General features: G+C 43.7%; 2 protein-coding genes across 2 annotated transcripts; both read right to left on the bottom strand.

Moving 5' to 3' along the window:
- Positions 1–702: 702 nt before the first annotated feature.
- Positions 703–9,093, bottom strand: xkr7a (XK related 7a). Its single transcript, XM_053425685.1, has 4 exons — positions 8,481–9,093; positions 6,557–7,414; positions 4,199–4,398; positions 703–3,957 (listed from the first exon to the last, which is right to left on the bottom strand). The coding sequence occupies exons 2-4, from the start codon at positions 7,084–7,086 to the stop codon at positions 3,002–3,004; spliced, it is 1,686 nt and encodes a 561-aa protein (XP_053281660.1). The 5' UTR covers positions 7,087–7,414; positions 8,481–9,093; the 3' UTR covers positions 703–3,001.
- Positions 9,094–9,227: 134 nt separating this feature from the next.
- LOC128443038 (ras-related protein Rap-1A) lies at positions 9,228–18,422 on the bottom strand. The gene is made up of 9 exons (XM_053425735.1): positions 18,329–18,422; positions 16,852–16,995; positions 14,757–14,844; positions 14,047–14,115; positions 13,895–13,951; positions 13,657–13,797; positions 11,867–12,010; positions 11,079–11,197; positions 9,228–10,000 (listed from the first exon to the last, which is right to left on the bottom strand). The coding sequence occupies exons 3-8, from the start codon at positions 14,811–14,813 to the stop codon at positions 11,108–11,110; spliced, it is 558 nt and encodes a 185-aa protein (XP_053281710.1). The 5' UTR covers positions 14,814–14,844; positions 16,852–16,995; positions 18,329–18,422; the 3' UTR covers positions 9,228–10,000; positions 11,079–11,107.
- Positions 18,423–19,208: the final 786 nt, after the last annotated feature.

Here is a 19,208-nt window from a genome sequence, read left to right as displayed (position 1 = left end):
ATTGATGATTATAATAGCAAATGTTGTAGTTCAAAAGATTAATCATAATATATAATGAATACATTATGAATGGGGGTTATATGAGTGGAACTATAAGTACCATGAGCAGGTGCCTCAAAGAGCCTGGATCTTAAGGCTTGTTATGTGTGACCAGTCATTTTGCAGATTAGTCTCTTCTTCACGTTACCTGTTTTATACCTCTTATTGTAATTTCACGCCCATTTTATGTATATCATACCCTCGTACCTCCACCTCTGAGGTATCCAACACCAGTGTTTTCCTTCTCAGAAAAGTACTGGTGAAGAAATCCATGGGAAACTGTGATGGTGTGATCGAAGAGGATTTTCATTTTGGTTTCACACCCCATTGATTTATGAACATGAAGTGAGAGGGAGTCTGTTTTTAAGAACATTCATCCATCCATCTATCTGCATCTATGTATCTTTGTATCTTTTTATCATTATATAAATGTATCTATGTATCTAGTCACAGTCAGGTAAACAAATTGGTCTTTATTGTAGCAAAACAACATAATGAAATTGTCTTATGCATCTTTTATCTATAACATGTATGTATGTATTACATGTTATATATGTATGTATGTATGTATATATGTATATGTATGTATCTATATATCTATGCATGTATCTATGTATCTATGTATCCATCCATGTCTGTGTAACAAAGCACCCTCAGTCAGAGTCAGATAAACACATTGTTCTTTATTGTAGCAACAACAACATAATGAAATTGTCTTCACCTTCTTGATCACTTGTGGGGTTTTTTTCTTGCTCTGAACAGCAACAGTCTGGTACGACCAGTTTAAGGCTTTTTGATTCTAGCTTTATGTTTGAGGTACAGCCTCAGCTCAGCTCCTGCCACGACAAGCTCATCTGTAATGTGGTTGTTACTTGATGGCCTCAGAACCGTTAGCACCATCAATGTGAAGCCTCTGAGGCTTTGGTCCTGACACAGGTGTGGTAAAGTTGCTCAGTGGGCCAGTACTTTATTTCTGTGTCATCTGGGGGGGAAGAGGAGCCGACAGTGTTTACAACAAAACTGTCGCGTCTCAGCGACACTATTTCAAATTAAATTCAAAAAGCCCCTCCCCCTCATCCACATACACTCATACACATGCTTGTATGTGAGCTCACACACACATACACACAAACACACACAGACACACGCACGCACACAAATGCAGTTCAGAAACGTTTCACTTGTGACTATTCTATAAAAGAGCAACCCTGATGAAATCAGAACTTGTTACGGGTCCATAAATTCCTTGTTATTTTCTTAAAAGCTTCCTGGAAAGAACTTTTTCTATGTAATTGTATTTATAGATGAGCGCAGACATTATTAAACAGGCAAATTACCACATAGTCAATTCCCCAAATGCTCAAATATTCAGTTTATAAAATATAAGACAAAGAAACGCAGCAAAACTTTTCTTTTGAGAGTCTGACGTCTGCAGGTATTTAGAAGTTGTTTCATTGTTTTTGTTTGAAAAATTATTGAAATGATTAAGCGATGATCAAAATAGTTGCAGATAATATTTCTGTCAATAAGCTAATCAATTATTTTCAATTCTAATTTCAATTTAATAAGTTCCTGCGACTCTTTTTTCAGCTGACCATGCAAAGAATTGCAAAGAACAAAGATTCCAATAATCAATAAAAACGTATCTTGGGTTTACACGGAGCAGCAATTGAAATATCTGGAATCTGGAATCAACAACTTCTCTGTTTTCTCTAAAGCTCACATCAGATCACTTTTTTCTTTCTTGGAAACTTTTGAGGAAAATATGACAAAATAGCAAACCTGTAAATCGAAGTCTTACCAAAAGTATCACATGCCTGTTCTATCAATAATATCAGAGCTATTCTGTTCGGAGTCTGGAGTCTGTGGCTAATTCTAATTTTACATATATTTTTTTCTGACAACAAAGTACAACCACAGACTGTGCTGTCCCTCGGTAACGTCCACATCATTGTACACTTTGATTTACATGGAAATGAACGTGTGCAGTATGAAAATACAACTGTGTTGAGTCCCCTCTGTAGAATACATCCTGCGAATGTAATGGAAATCTTTTTGTAGCTATTGTATCTGGTGCATACACATTCTGGATGAAGGTGCGTCTGGTCAGAATAATAGTGACGGCATGTCCCAAAAACAACAGATCACTTGTAAACACACACAAACCTCTTTTTTTTTGTTCTAGCTTACCTCAAAAACAAGTGATATATCTATTATAATACCACAGGAATGTTGTAAATCCCACTAACAGCATGAAAATGCTTGAAGCCTTGTCACAAATATCACATTTTTAACTGTTTTTACATTCAACTCAGATGTTGCCTTTAAACTGCCCGTCAGATTTGAAGCAGCATTTTTCAGAGACTCCTTCAACATGAGTGAATATCTATGGAAAATAATGATTATGGCGATCGGGTCCTGTGTTGTGTTTATTGTAGGTTTGTGTTTAAAACATCTCTAAATGCCTCCGCTCTCCATGGGGTTGGGTGATGTTTCGATTCTAGCTGCCATAAGTAGTCATGCATGTTGAAGGCTTGCCTCTGTGGTGGACGCCCCGCCCGGAGAGGAGGAGCAGAAACACCTCCACTGACGAGGACGTGCTGCCTCTGATTGATCGTCACACAGCTCCACTTCTCCGCTCGCACGGGCTCCTCTCTTCGTTCACCGGACGGCGAGCTCTGCCGCCAAGCTCTTCCTGTACCACTTCCTGACCTGAGAAATGATACAGAAACTAAAATATGCACCATCAGTAGACAACATCATCACAGGGTTCTGCCTTTTGTAATAAATAAAGCCACCGCACTCCGTCCCTCTCTTTGTCTCCACTTCCCGACAGTACAGAGAGTGGTCAAGTCGGCGTGGAGCTGAAACAGACTGCTCAGTGAGAGTCATGCCCCTGCCACTTTTAGTTAAGGCAGGATGTCCACATGGCAGCGAGCTGAGTCACAGCACCTTCAGCACATCACACGGTGGTCTCGAACTCCATCACTTCTTTGGGTGTGCCCAGACAGCGGTACTGAATCCTCGGTGTGACTGGGGCAGCGCTTTCCAGCACCAGGATGGTTTTACGCAGCCGGCGGTCGATGAAGTGAGCGTCCCAGGCCGGGTACTTCTTCCTGGGAAGGTCTATCCGGATGACAGGCCCCTCTGTTCTGGGTGTGAGGTGTTGCGCTGGCACCTGAGCTCCTCGAGGCGGTCGAACCTGAAAGACGTCTCCATCCACCCCAGGCCCCTGCTCTCTGTCTGAGCCTTTAGTTCTCTGAAGGGTCCTGGGGGGGCTGCTCACCAAGTCAGGGGGGAGGCTGGTGGCCGGTGAGGCCAGCAACTCCACAGGCACCTCCTTCTCTACGATGTAGCCCCATCCGGAGACTGGGCCGTCAGGGTGCAGCAGACAGTAATACACAAACATGAAGAAGGTGCCCAGAGCGTAGCTGCTGGCCACCACACACACCATGGTGACGGCGTAGAAGTCTGAGGTACGATTCCCGCGGTACAGGTACCAGGCAGTGGTGAGCGCCACGTTCTCCACGAACACAGTCAGACTGTAGATGAGCATCCGGCAGCGAGTGCGCCCCTCTCTCACGCTGAACCAGCAGAAAACATACACGATGCCCACCATCATGTTGTAGATGATCTCCTCCCACTTGGACATACAGAAGTCCGTCTCGCCTTGAATGATCCAGAAGGTCATGATGCACCAGTGGGCCACGATGAAGATGCCAAAGTAGAGCTGGAACACGGAGGCGAACAGGGCGAAGGCCAGAGTGCGGGCCCCGATGGTGAACAGGTGCCACAGAATCTGAACGATGACGGCCTTGTAGGCCATGGGTAGCTTATCGTCTCGGGAGTCTCTCAGGACTTTCTGATAGGAGGAGATCATCCAGGCGAGGGACATCAGTGAGGCAGAAGCTGAAAGCCCTGAGGAGACAGTGAAGAGGAGACAGGAGGAGAGGGAAGGAGAAGTTAGAGAGGATGGAAATGGCTCTGGGGGAACTTGGTTTTTGCAGTTTAGCACATCAAGAATATAAATTCTGCTCGGCGGCGGCTCGATTGAGTGACTCATCATAACCAGCGTGGGCTGCAGCCATTGATTGACTGATGGTTTATTTCTGACATGGCGCTGATGGCTGTTGTGATTGTTCTTTTTGGGGCCACTCACCCTGAAGCGGCAGCACCTGAGTGGCCTGGATCATGATGCTGAGCTGCAGCACCAGCTGAGGGGCGCTCTTCAGGAAGGACTCCAGCAGGCGCAGCATGCTGATGTCGGCGCTCTCAAACATCATGCGCCAGTAGTAGTGACGACGCTCCGGGTCCCCGTGCCAGCGGCTCTGCACGCCCAAATACAAGGCGTGGACATACCTGTGTATCAGAGACACGGTTCACACACTGAGGTTTAAGCTTTGTTGAAAACGGATTTCAGGTTTTAATACTTTGCTTCAAAAACTTTGGAACATCAAACACAGACTCTCAGAAGTCATAGCTCATTATTTCAAACTCGGGGAGCTGTCAGTAGTTCCTGCCAAAAAAGCTGGTTGTTTGCTCCTCTGGGATTTAGATTAGACTGAAACTGAACTAAGCAGCTCTGTGGTTTTTAATTTTAGTACAGACACTGGGGGGTGGGGGGTGGGGATGGTGCAGAGCTTGTCTGCCATCTCTCTTCAAATGAAATAAGTTAGGGGGCTGCAGCAAAGGCAAAATATGATGAGGCTGCTGAGAGGAGAAATACAAACAAACGCTCTGAATCTCGATGTCAGGTTGAATGTGTCTGTGTGTGTGTGGGGGGGGGGGGGAACCTTGCTGAAAATCCCCCAGTGAACTCCAGAGCATCACCGACATGTCGTGCCAACCTTTTCTCAACCTTTTCCGTAATGACCTTGTGCAACTCACACACATCATGTAGCAGCGTGCACTTTCACTTTGCAAACACATTTCTGCACAAATGTGTTGACATGCGACATCTATTTGTTCTCTGCAAATACACAACGTGGAAACGACTGTCGCTATCATCACCCAGCGCTGTTTGAAAAGGACCGCTGGTTGCTACAGAGGACTGATGCTATAAATGTCTCAGTAATTGCCTCAGGGAGAAGGGTCAGAGGAGCCCTGTGTCAACAAGCCCACTGAACCACGAGGGAGTTTGTGTAACCCTTTTTTATTCCAGGTTTGTGCTACACAAAGTGCGCCTTGGGACGTAACACACCGAGAAAATAGAGCATATGTGCAGTGATGAGGGTCAAAGGCTGGGCCGTACAGGAAGACACACACACTGTCTGTAACACAACCCCACATCTCATCTCGTGTGTGCTGACATTTAATTCTGGTGGCCGGCCCAAATTGATCCCGGCTCACCTGACTAACCGTGTATCAGTGACGGATCATTCGTGAGTTAACAGCTGAGGGTAACACACACAGCGGTAATCCTCTTAATGGGCAGACACACTGGTCTGAGAGCAGCAGCGATAAATGAAGCTCACACAACAGCTTTAATGGCATTACCGGTAATTCTGTGCTGCCACAATTTTTTTAATGTACTCCTGGACACACACACACACACACACACACACACACAAGTCCAAGTCTCCAGGAGGAAATAAGGAATCAATATATATTACCCAGGGGCTGTCTAAGGAGGCAGGAAGAAAAGACCACAAGACAGACTGAGAGAGCTGCGAATAAATCAATTGACTTATATCTGATTTCATTATTACACGTTATTTGTCTTTCTGCAAAATCCCAATATGTCTATAAAACACAAATTACCCTTGAACGTGATCTGATTCCGTGTGACCCTCCTCCCACCACAGCTCATGTGTATGCCTCCTCCCGGCTGGCAGCAGTCCAAGGCCTGTCAAACCCCATCAGAGCTCTCAGGTCTGAGCCTCACCATCACTGACTGAGCAGCTGACCTACAGACCTTCTACCATCCACGTGAGAGCAGCTCGCCTGGTGATTAAACACATCGCAGGGGCTCGGCGGAGAGGAGCTCCCCCTTTAAACCGAGAGCAGATTGGGGATCAGGGATTTTATGAGAGCATGGGAGGCTCAAGCATCCTGGAAATAAACTGAAGCAGTGATGGGGAGGTGAGGCCACACATCACCACAACCTGCCCTGACATCCACCAGTGTTCATTCTGCAGACTCGCCCCACACCTCAAAAGACAAAGGGATTTTTTTCCCTCTATAAGGCGATTGGTGAGGAGAGTTGGTGATTTCGCTGGAGATGATTGACCTAAAAGCGCGTCAGGGGGTTGGGGGAGTGGGTGGGTGGAGTCTAATGCTGCTTTTCTAAGCCACACAGAGAAATGTCAAACAATACAAAAAGACATTGTGGCATTTTGGGCACAGACCTCCCCTGGATGATTACGTTTCATAAGCGTTTAGCCACATGCAGGGAGGGATGCTGGGCTTTGGGGGAATGCATGTGTACACACACACACACACACACACACACTTGTGCACACAAAGGCTGAATGTGTAGTCCCCCCCACCTCCTCCTCTCAGATATGTTCAGACTTACCTCCAGACCTGTGCCAGCTGAAAGGTATGAATGATGGCCTGGAGGATCCACACGAGGACCCTGCAGCAGCCCCGGGCTCCTCCCGTGGATCCCGGCCCCGGCAGCGCCTCCGCCCCGGTGCAGCCAGCGCCCCGCTCGCCGCTGTCCTTGGTGCTGAAGTCCCGCTCCTCCGCGCCCGACGCCGCCACCACGGCCGCCGCCGTGCCGCTGTCGACGGTTTCCGAGAAATCGTAGGCGAACCATCGGAAGCTCAGAATCTGCACCACCACGGACGGGACTATCACAAAGACCAGAGTCAGAGCAAAGCACCAGTAGTCCCTCCTTAGGTAGTAGTCCGCCGCCAGCCACAGGTCTGAGGCCCCGTCCGAGAAGAAGACCAAAAGGGCGCACAGCGTCCAGCAGCAGTCCGGCAGCGAGTAGCGCTGCTCGGCGAGGCGGCGCCGGGCCGGCCGCGGGTCCGACCTGGAGGGACACTCGGGTGGGATCTCGTTGCGCTCGGAGACGGGTGCACCATCAGATTTCGCGGCCATGTTTGTTGTAGGGAAGAGAGTGAGTAAGAGATGGGAAAATGATGGAAGAGGGGGAGGGGGGTCGTGTAGCCTGTCCGTCTGGATGCATAGTGTGGTAGAGAGAGGGAGGGGAGGGATAGGCAGGGAGGAGCGCCGGGGGTAGGTGAGGGAGCCGGGGAGTCAGCGCTCATCAATCAGCGGTGATGATGTGGAGAAATGAGATGTTAACAGCGGTGATGAGAAACCTGCAGCTCCGCTCCGTCACCTGCAGAGGAAACTTTATCTGAGGGGTTCCAGCTGCAGGCCTGAGGTTCCACATGTTCCTACACAGGTTCCTCAGCACTTAAACCTGTCGTTTGTGAATATAAATCATAAATACTCTTGGAGCCTGTGGTTGGAAATGTGCCCAGTCCCTTTAATTATAGATAAAACAATATATAAGTGTTGCATTCATTATCAAACTTCATTAACAAAGTAGAACAAAATGTGCAAAATCATTCATTCTGCATACCCCCCCCCCCCCCCCAACCCCCCCCCCCCCCCCCCCACACACACACTACTATATGTGATATTGTCAGATCCTGCATCAGATTTTTATGTGGTTTAGTCCAGTGGTTCCAAACCTTGGGGCCGGTGTCCCCCAAACGGTCACATGATTAAATTTAGGGGTCGTTAAAGAGGGAAAAGTTCTGATGCATGAATTTGTACAAATCTCTTTTAATTTTCTCTCATTCTAACCTTCCTGTGAAATGTTTGCTCATTTAAACTCAGCATTATGGTTAAAAGGCAAAAAAGGGAGACAACACAGGTCGAAAAGAGGAAATTTAAACTATGTTGTGACTTTTTGAGGCGGTAAGAAATCATGTTTCCTCGTTTGTTCACAACGTTGCCGCCCTTGCCTCTTTCTTTTTCTTTGAACTGCAAACAAGAACAGGAGGAGGGGCCCAAAGTAGGTGATGCTTTTTGTTCAGGGGCCACAAGCCAGAATGTTTGGATTCCACAATTTGTTCATCAACTTTTCGTTATTCACAGAAGTTTCTTCCAGCTCCCTTTCGCAGCCATGACACATTTGGAAGAAGACCCAGTCTGACTCACTGCACCATCCACAGAGGCAATTAGAGATTAAGGCTGGATCACCAGAAACTGCTGAGGCCTTGAAAGCCCCAGATGCACTTAATGTAATTTATGTCTGCTTGATAAACACAAAATTTGTGAGAGACTCGTAGAAAAGTTTAATTAATTAAATTAACCCTGAAACCATCACAGACTGAGAAACTGGGATGGTGAGGTTTCGCCTAAGGATCTACACGTCTCTAGATATAACATTTGTAGCAGAATAAACACTTACACTTTTTATATTGACGCATACAAAAGTAGGATGTTATCACACTTTTAAAGAGGCTCCCTTTTCTCACCATCAGAGGTGGTGCAGCTGAGTTGGCGTCCCTTCACTCGCTAAATCCATCACCTGATCATTTTCTCTTCTGCTTTTTTCTCCTTCACTTCGCTTCACTTCCGTTGCAGCTGAGTGTCTGGAGTCTCACTTCCTCTTTCCCTGCCGCACATCAACTGATCCGACTCCTCCTCGGCAAAAACTCTGGTGACTCGGGCTCCGGCTGTCGATTCTGCCGACAGGAAAACACTCCAGTTACGGGTTTAGCTCGTCGAGGCTCTTTAGGAGATATTGATCCTCTCACATCGGTGTCCTCTGCATCAACAGGAAGTTCAGCAGCACATTATCTGCTTCAGCTACCGTTTGCAGAGGAGAGAACTTGACTGATACTTCTTTTAAGAACACCCTTCATACTTTGAGAAAATCATAAGTTATAAATATGTCCTGAGGAGATAACGGCACCTACAAAACCTGAAATTAAAGTTTGGCAGGCGATGTTATCACAGTTACCTGAAGTTGTAATATTTCTGTCATGAAACCCAAATATGTCAAATCATCACTTCATTCCCTCATTAGATAATCATCAAGTTTCATTTAAAAACAAGTTCTGCTGCAGAAACAAAATGAAAGCTGACAGACCAACATACCGAGCTACACAATAACATGTTGATTTATCTCACTGCTTATAATCCTGGAAGATAAATGAACATTTGAAACATTCAGTAACGTTTTAAATGAGTCGGGTTGAAAAAAACTACACAAAAACTAATGAAAATGTACTAAAATTTAATCATTCATAAAAGCTGGAAAATCATCTGTGACAGGGAAACGCAAGAAGCAATATTAGAGTTGGTTTAGTACAATACACTTTCAGCCTCAAGACACAAATCAGAACAAACCATTTCCCCCCATCAGTCTATAAAATACTAATTTCCTTAGCTTTATTATGCAAAAATGGAAGTAGAATATATTATGGGAAATATGGAAGGCTTTACAGCTCTCAATATAAAACAAAGTCACTTAGGAAAGATGTTATTTCATCAATACACATCCCTGTGAGTAGGAGCGAGTAACTCGTGGACAATGACGCATCTTTGTCGACACCATTAGTGCAGAAAAGTACGAGAAGGCCGAGAGGGCGAACGTTTCACATGATTTCTTCTGCAGACGTATTGTCACAATATGCCAAAGACTGTTATTACTTTTAATAAAAACATTTTTAGTTCCCATATATGGATTTTAAACCCACGGTCTCTTCTTTTAAACTGATATTTCCAAAAGAAAGACACCTTGGAGAAGAAAAGACACACAAAAAAAGATGACGACAAAAACAGTTGTCATCAGGCTGACAATACAAAAAAAAAAAGAAAAAAAAAAGAGTCAGATTTCTTTGCCATTAAAAAGCAGAGAAGAAGATCGTGACAGTATGTGCCGTCTCCTGCCATTTTTGCGAGTGTATCTCTGTCAGCCTGTTTCAAATGTTCTGGAGAGGACTTGGAATGCTGGCACCATCCACTGGGAAACACTTAATCATTACGGTTTCTGCAAGTACAGGAGGAAAGAAAAGAGAAAAGTCAATACATATCATCGTAAATTGTGTCGGACACGAACTGTTGGAGCAGAAGTCTCATTCTCAAAGTGCTTCTGTCCTGACTGTGTCACTTGGAAACTGTCAAAAGCTTCGGCCATCACTGCATTTACGAGATATAAGGATTTAATAAAGCTCACTGAGCAGGTTGGAAAGTGACAAGACGGGCGGGATAAGCTTGTTAGAAGAGAAATAACCATTGTATTGTACAAAAAATAATCACGTGTTACTCCTGGTTTGTGCATAAAAGTGAAAACACATTAAACCGTGCAGATTGAACAAACTAACAAAGATGAATTAGTATAAAGTGTAATGTAGGAACATTAAAAACAGGAGGTGCTTGGTGTTATAACCTTTAGTTTTCATACTGATCATTAAAAGATCCCTTTTAATAAAATTGAAATTTGATGCTCATAGTGTTACAGTTCACTGCAGCTCAGCTAAAAACCTTGAATTAAATACTGGACAAAGCTTCAAGTCTCCAGAGGCAGATTCTCATGTCAAAGTGAGAGACAACACAGGACGCTTTGGTAAACACCGACTGCTAATGTTCAAAGTACAGTACATCAGCGCAGTACATTATTTAAAGTAAATGAGCCGGAACACGCAGCAACACCGACGGTTCAAATTACAAATACTGTTACGAGGCTCAGCAGCAGCAGGAGCGTTCCAGAAAGGCTCCAACATCAAAAGTTTTATATGAAACATTCAAACTAACTTTGATTAGATTAAAAGATGAATCTGTAAAATAGATTCTCACACACGCAGGTTAGAATAATTTGGATGATACTGGAAGGGGGGTCAGAGTTTGACAAAAAAATGATTCTCCAACCTTTATCAGCACATCTCAAAATGAAGGATTCTGCCATTAATTAGCACAAAAAGACTCAAAGTTTGGATTTAATTCAATTTGCAACCAAAATATGATCATTCAAACCAAATGAATCAAATGAAAATGTAGCGGTCTGACTGTTCTGGGAGCAGCAGCAGCTCTGCACATGTCTGGAATAAACGCTGTTTACACCCACTCACCTGGCCTTGAGCGACAGTGGGAGGCTGTTTCAGAGCAGCGTGCAGCCGCCCTTCTTTTTTGTCTTCTTCTTGTCCAACGGCGTTTTAGAGTTGATCTGTCGCACCAGATCATAGAAAATCTACGACAGAGAAAGGTCAGTGGTCACGACATTTTACTGAAGAACAGAGCGAACATCCTCCAGTGAAAAGGCACTGATGCAATTAAAGTCACTTGCTCATGAAATGGAGGAGAACATTAACAGAAATATAGTAAGACTTGCAGCCATTGAAGTCATGTTTCAATAACGTGGATTACAATGTATTGGAAACCTTATATTTTTTACAAGTGGAGTGCAGCTCAGATGAGCAGGAATGCCTAATGGCTCATCCGCTCCTGCTGTTTGTGTTTGTGGAGCTGAACACCAACCCAGTGTCTGCAGAGAGTTAGTGTTTGTCACTGCTCCTGGGAGGGAGGGAGGGAGGGAGGAGCCAAGAAGAATCTCTGCTCAGTTGCCTTATTTACCTCGTTACCAAACACAAACTGAGAGAAACTGCAGATCAGTGTCCAGGATCGTTTGTTAGTTAACAAAGTGACGGCCAGAGGCGGCTTCACACCTGGAGTCTCCACAGTAACTGTAGCACGGTCGTTACCAGTAACAGCTGCTCGTCTACTTTTATTACACGTTAACTTTTCGTGCAAATTGTAATAGCTTGATTTAAATGAATTATAATCAAGCTACTCCTGCCCTACCCTTTAAAAAAAAAACATTAAGTATGTCACACAGTCTTTATGTGCAATAGGAACGTACCTCATTAACGTTGATCTTTGATTTAGCTGAGGTCTCTAAAAAGGCACAGTTGCTCCACTGACGGGCCAGGTTCCGACCCTGCTCCTTGCCGACCACACGCTCGTCCTCCAGGTCGCACTTGTTCCCCACCAGGATCATGGGAACCTGATTGAGTAGAATTAAAAACAGTTTCAAGCTTGCACAAAGATTCTTAACTAATGAAACAGGAATAAATAACAGTTTTTTTCACAGAGTTACAGAACATTCTTAAACCTCCCAAAGTGCTCGGTTAATGTAGGACCCTCATCTGGGTCGCCCTGATAATTATCAATCATGTTTGATGTTAAGGATTTGAAATCGGGATGATTACATCGGCCAATTAGAGACACAGAGACCTTATCAGGTGATGGTCTGTTCTCCAGGTGAGACAATCTCACCTGGAGAACAGATAACCTGTGTTCACCGGGTCTCTCCGAACATATTCATCATCCAGACTTGTTCGTCCTTCTGCTTATTATCAACATTAGAGCAAGTTGTGGCTCCGGGCGAGTCTCCACTTTGTGCACGTCTGCTTCCCCTGTGAGGTCACATGAGATGTCAGGTGGTGCGTTGTTGCCTCTGGGGCAATAATCTTAATAATATCCCAAAGTGTGTGAGGTGCTTTTATATCTTAACCCTGTAAGTGTGGCCATTTATAAAGATTTTAGAGAAGATTCTCCCCATGTTCATGATTTAACAATTTAATTCAGTTTTTGCCTGAGTCCATTCACAATCTGGACCACTTGAAGATGGTTCAGAGGCAGTTTGCAAATGTACAGGGATTTCCAGTCGTCCGGTCACATGATCCTGTCTGTAGCTTATTCTTAAACAAAGCGAGGCCTCGACCAAGACATGAAGACCAGTCGTCAATTTGCTATGAATAAATAAAGCCCACTCAGCATGTTGTATATCCCCATTCTAAATCAAGACATGCCGAGACTAAGGGCGTAAGTGGCAGAGAGCATCTCACAGCGGCTCTGACATTTCCATCATGTCACCCCCCCGCTCGGCCCTCTCTCTAATGAGGGAGTGACGTGTCTGAGGTGATTATAGAGAGGAACACTGAAGGTTATTACTGAGGAGAACGTTCTCCTCTGTGTCTTAGAGCACTGCAGGGCTGTAACCCGGAAAACTGAAGCCGTTTAATTCTGATTCATACAGTCCGCTACTAAAATATTATCAAATTATGAATCGCAAATTGTAATAATCTTTATATGGCACCGGTGAATTAAGAACCCAAACCCTGAGAAAACCAACGCATGATGTGTCTTTTTTATAGATTTCATAGTTTGAGGAGCTCAACAACTCAGAAGTTGCGTCGTGCTGCCACGGTCAGGTGCTGTTTTTAGAGCAGCAGAGTTTTGAAGAACCCTGATGAGAACAAGCAGGAGGAGTTTAAGGCGAAGGGGAAAAAAGGACGAACTTCTGCAGCAAACTTTTGAAAACGCACTCAAATGACACGATAAGCTAAACAAAGACAACCGCAAAGAAAGAAAGATTACTGACGAACTTGTTGAGTTCATTGTTTGTGTATTCCTAGATTCAAATACTTCCATATAGAGTTAGGAGACTGCAGGTTTTTAAATGTGTTATATCGTTGTTGTTTTTCCTACACTGGTATCGGATTGATACTCGGTTTTGGCCGATATCAGTAGCAGGAAGAGAAAATGGCATTAGAACAGCACTTCCACATTTTTGTCTAAAAAAAACCTCTGAACTCTAAAAATAAATCACTTATTATAAAAACACTTTTTAAAGAGAGCAACACTCACGTCCTCAGTATCTTTAACTCGCAGGATCTGTTCCCGGAGGTCCTGTAGGTCATTGAACGTCGACTGCGCTGTGATGGAGTAAACCAAAGCAAAGCCTTGGCCGTTCTTCATGTACAGGTCCCTCATCGCTGTGAACTGCTCCTACAGAACAATCAGAGACGGACCAGACCATCAGAAGTCTGTTTGCACTGAATCTCATAAGATCGCTTCTGTGAAAACTGCGGGTGTCTCGACTTACTGTTCCAGCCGTGTCCAAGATTTCGAGCATACATTGCTGCCCGTCCACCTCAACTTGCTGTTGGAGATAAAACAATGAGTTCACACAGTCAATCGTTGTGTAAACTGCTTTGTTAAATTAATTTCTAGTGCTGTAGGAGTTTCTGATCTTACCTTTCTGTAGGAGTCTTCTATTGTGGGGTCATACTTCTCCACAAAAATGCCCTGCACGAACTGCACTGTCTGTAGTGGACAAAGGAAGCAGAGGAAAACATCAACACACATTTACTGTGACACATGTAAATGAGCGTGTGCTGTAGCTTAGTGTACCAGCAGTTATTAATTATTAATACAGCATCAGCCCAGGTCAACAGAGTTTCTTTGTAAGCATCATTGTGTTCCTAAAACTATTCCTGTATTGATATCTATTAGCTTTTTATTAGGGTTATTTATTTCAATGTTTATGACATTTTATCACCTGTCACAATAACTGCTGATAAAATCATCGATAATAACTAAACCTGGACAAGCTGTAAAAAGAAACTGTATTGAATTCAAAAATCATAAATAAATAATTAATGGAAGGTCCACATTTAAATTTTACATTATATTCAAGGTCTGGAACAATAGTTTTACAGTCATTTATTTATTAAATCACAGTGATTTGCAGTTATGTAAATGATCTTTGTAAATACGTTTACATTTAAGACCTCTTGATGCCCTGTGTAAATAATTCTCAGCGATAAAAGTAAAATACTGCATTGAAAAGCCCAAATTGTTTTTGTAGCACTAACTCAAACTGTCAGAATATAAGTTTGTTTTAGAATAGAACTGACGTCTTGTTTAAAACAAACAAACACATTGATGCTGCAGCCGTCACTTACCAGTGCTGATTTCCCCACACCTCCGGATCCCAGCACCACTAGCTTGTACTCACGCATGGTGGGCAACTTCACTGGACAGCACAAGAGTCTGAAAGTACAGAAGAAGGATGAGGAGGACAAAACGTAACAGGGACATTTTCAGCTACAGAAAACATCCGAGTTCAAACCTTAAAACAAGTTCTTTACCTAAACTTTTATTTAAATTACCCTGTGCCAAGGAAACTACCTAAATCCATAAATCATTATGACAATTTCCCATTTGAATCAAATAGTTCATAGAATTGTTTTGTGTAACATCTCTGTCACGATCAATAACTCACTGGACCGGTCTGTTTGTAACTTAGGACTGTTTCTGCTGCTGCAGGAACTCAAATCAGAAACCAGCTTCAATCCGAATGTAAACTGGAAACATTGGGGCTATTAAATACGCTGTTGACAGTGTGAACGCCCTGTTTTACAGTATCTATAACAATGAAAACATCTCTGCTGACATCAGCAGATCAAAATGTTGTGTTGCTGCCAAAAAATGTGTCCCACCCACTACCATGGGACTGCATCTGTCATGATGATAGGGGTGTTGCCTCTTAAAAAAAAAATACAACTAAATAAAAATACAAAACAAGAAGAGCTGAAACTATAGCCTGACTCCTGAACTTTAGAAATTCTCATCGGTTGTTTATAAGTAAAGGAATACATTATAAACACTTTATTATTCACTGTGTAGACGTATAAGTGCAGTAGATCCTGAAAACGGAAGTGCAGCTGGCAGGTAAGAGTTCCAGTGCCACAAAATAACGTCATCTCATTGTAAAATGGAGGAGAACGGCTGGAGAGTGACCCGTCATCCACTGCATCAGCCTCACACAGTTTAGTACGTGGCCTAGAAATTACAGGCAGTAAAAAGAACAGTCACAGGAAAGAGAATGTGATCATCCAAACACACAATAATTACCTTGTGTGTATAAAGTGACAAAGTCTTAAAACACTTTTTTTCTGTGATTTGAGTTTTCCACGAACATTTTAATTTTATTTCTTTTACTTGTAAATGCAAAAATGTGTGCAACAATAATTGCCAGGAAGCAACCAACCTTGAACTCAAATCTGCCGTTTTGGTTTCATATGTGACATTTCAGATCGTGTCAGATACAACTTGAGTTGATCTTCCTGTTCTACTTAGTAGTGAGAGACTGAATTGAGGTGGGAAGTTTGAGACTTCTTATCACTAAAGTGAGGAAGCTGATGACCAAAAAAAAATATCGTTGAAGTATGTACCAAGGCATATGTGGTACAAAGTTTTTAACGCTGTGCTTTTCGATGAACTATGTTTTGAATGCTACTCTGAAATGCAAATGTCCTCTTCATTTGATGTATAAATGTCAAAGAGGGGTGGATGCATAGTAAGATCTCATTTGAGAATCTCTTTGAATCCACTAATCAGACAACATCTGTGGGACCTTTGTGAAACGCTGAAGCGAACAATACAAGAACCACTCTGTCACACACTCGACCGGCATTTGCAATTCTAACTACGGCGTATGAAGCACCACCAGAAGCCCACATTGTGCGACGGGCACACGAGGCCCTCTACAAAGAGCCATTGTAATGACCCTCCTCTACTCGAGCTCACCATACAAACAGGACAGGGATCAGAGGCTGCATGCATGACCACTGCGCTGAAATCATAACCAGTGCTAGGGGGTTCACCTTGAGGGGGGGATGTCAGCGTGCGGTGCGCCTGATGCATTTGCAACACTCACAATGTATGCAACGGAAAATAAAGCTGTGTTTTAACGTGTGAATTTCCGTGGGCGTCACAAAACACGTTCGATAAGATAAAGCTTCCGCTGATAAGATTTGAGGTCAGACTCAAACACTTAAAGTATCAAGCCCTCGACCTGAAACCTTCACTAAACCCACTCACTACTTTCTGTTTGTCAGCTGGTGACTGCAGTGCAAACAGCTTATAAACACTTTCATGGCACATTTACGACGGAGTAGTAAAATATGAACAAATTCTCGCCCACCGGTTTACAAAAGCCCTGTGGCGTAAGTGCAGAAAAATAATGTGCGGTGAAACGAGAGCGGCTCGACCTACTGTGTACACGGCTGCTGCAGACGTCAACTCCCTCCACATCTGGGGAGGGGAAGGGGGCCGGTGCAGATCCTCGGGTACACCGATGTCAGCGGGCCGGTGCAGAGGGCTGGTCGGGAGCCAAACTGTTCAGACAGGAAACTGGTCCTAAACCGAATCAAAGGAACACATCACTTAAGTGGATATTACAACATTACAATGAGAAACACCCTCTGCTGAAGTTTGTAACATGTGTGCACGACCACAGGACGAGTTAATAAAGACTTCATATGGTTGCAGCGCTGTGGGGGATCTGCTTTATGGAGTCAGGAGGTGAGTTGTCACATGTTGCATAAACAACTCTGTTTACTCCACTAACGACCTGTTGCTGATCAACACACAACACAAGAATAAAAAAAAAAAACCACATCTTTGGTTCATACAATTAATCACAATAGTTGATTTTCTGCAGGTTGTTGGGAACAGAGCGACTCAAGTCAACAAACTGAAAAAATCTATGTATCGAGGAGAAAACGAGCGAAAAGATTAAAATCCAACAATCAAATTTAGGTTAAGAGTTTAGTAAAAGTCATTAAAAGTGTCTCGTGTGAGTTTATTATCTTCTATCATTTTGTTTGGGTCCGATACACGACATGAAGATCAACTTATTTTCGTGGCAACTTGACGCGCAGTTGGTTTCGAAAGGAAGGGTGTGGTTATTAGTTTCCCAATGCGACAGACGGTGGCTGTTCACCCGGTAAAAGGGAGGCAAAGTCCCGCGCTGCTATCGAACCAAACCCCAATAAACTTTTATCCTTTTTCACTCTGTGGAGGTGGACGCAAAAACAAAAAAAACAAAGTAGGTTGACAACTCTAACGTTAGCATTCCGCTAGCAGCTACGTTTTGGGTAAAGGCTAGCTAGCGTCCCCGAGTGTTCGCGCAGGAGAGGAACGAGTTGTTTAGAAAACAAGTTTTATCAAAAGTTAACAGATATTAAGTCTTTAGGAAAACAGAGCTTAACTCACAGTTAAACTTGAATTCCCGCAAACCCGGGTTTTAAGTTGTTGTTAAGGATTTAGCGAAGACCAGGGAGCTAATAAGTTAGCTAGCAGGCTAGCACCAGGCGGAACTGTCTGAAAATGTTATTTATTTAATTCCTCACACTTTTTCTCAGCTTACAGTACTTTTCGCACGCGGGAGAATAACAACACGTCTGCGGAGAAGTGACACACAAAAACGGGGTCGAATCTTTTTAAGACACAAACCGAGTTTTCGTTAGTTGGTCGTTAGCCTGCGTTAGCTTCCAATGTAGCCGGGAAGCTAAGCTATTTCAGCAGAGAGAATGTTTCAGCGAACCCCGGGAGCCGGAGGTCGTTGAAGTGTCTCGTCCGGGGCACAGACGTGTCCGGGAGCTAAAGGCCGACGTGGTGGAGGCACAGGCCGGATACGTGCACGACACCGAGGGGGTTTACTGCAGCGAGAAGCCCGAGAAACACTCACCGTGCTCCGCTGTGTGTGAGAGCTCGATCCCTCTGAGAATGTACGGAAGAGAACGGACAACAGCCGCCGCTGATTGGACCGGGGTCAGCCAATCACAGCCTCACAGGTGAGAGTACGAACTTTACTTTATTCTCATATTCAGGATCAATTCTACGTGGTTTTATTAAAAGAAGACGATAGATAGATAGATAGATAGATAGATAGATAGATAGATAGATAGATAGATAGATAGATGGATGGATAGATAGATGGATGGATAGATAGATAGATAGATAGATAGATAGATAGATAGATAGATAGATAGATAGATAGGTAGATAGATAGATAGTTAGATAGATAGATAGATAGATAGATAGATAGATAGATAGATGGAGTTCAAGGTGAATTCAGACTTTAAAAGAGATTTAAAAGAGGAAAAGGAGTTTGTCAGATGGATTGATCCAAAGAGAGGAGGCCCCAACACGGTCACCCATCATGGAGCTGTTGTCCTGCTGCAGAATAATATCAGATCCATCAGATGGTGCAGAGTCATGGTTAAGAATAATATCTTCATCACCTTCAGCTGTTGCACAGATCGGACACAAACAAACAAACAAACAAACAAACATGCAAATAAAGAAAAACAAACACAACTGTTTCTCTTGGTTATACATTGGGGGAAAAAATCCCATCTCTACGCGCCAAAGTGAACAAACACGAACTAGAGCATCTTTTAAATTCACTTGGGGAGGATTCATGTTTCTGGATCCAACTTCAAACACCACAGGAAAAAAGTCACCTGCCAAACAACTGTTCTCACTGCAGCTGTTCTACTTTTCATAACCACACAACCACTGGCTCACTCTACTGAGGGTTCTCTCCTCCTTGTGTTTGAGGAACC

Source organism: Pleuronectes platessa, chromosome 6 (genome assembly GCF_947347685.1).
Source record: "Pleuronectes platessa chromosome 6, fPlePla1.1, whole genome shotgun sequence".
NCBI classification, from domain to species: Eukaryota; Metazoa; Chordata; class Actinopteri; order Pleuronectiformes; family Pleuronectidae; genus Pleuronectes; species Pleuronectes platessa.
The sequence above is the reverse complement of the archived record's forward strand: the minus strand, read 5'-3'. Positions and strand labels throughout refer to the sequence as shown.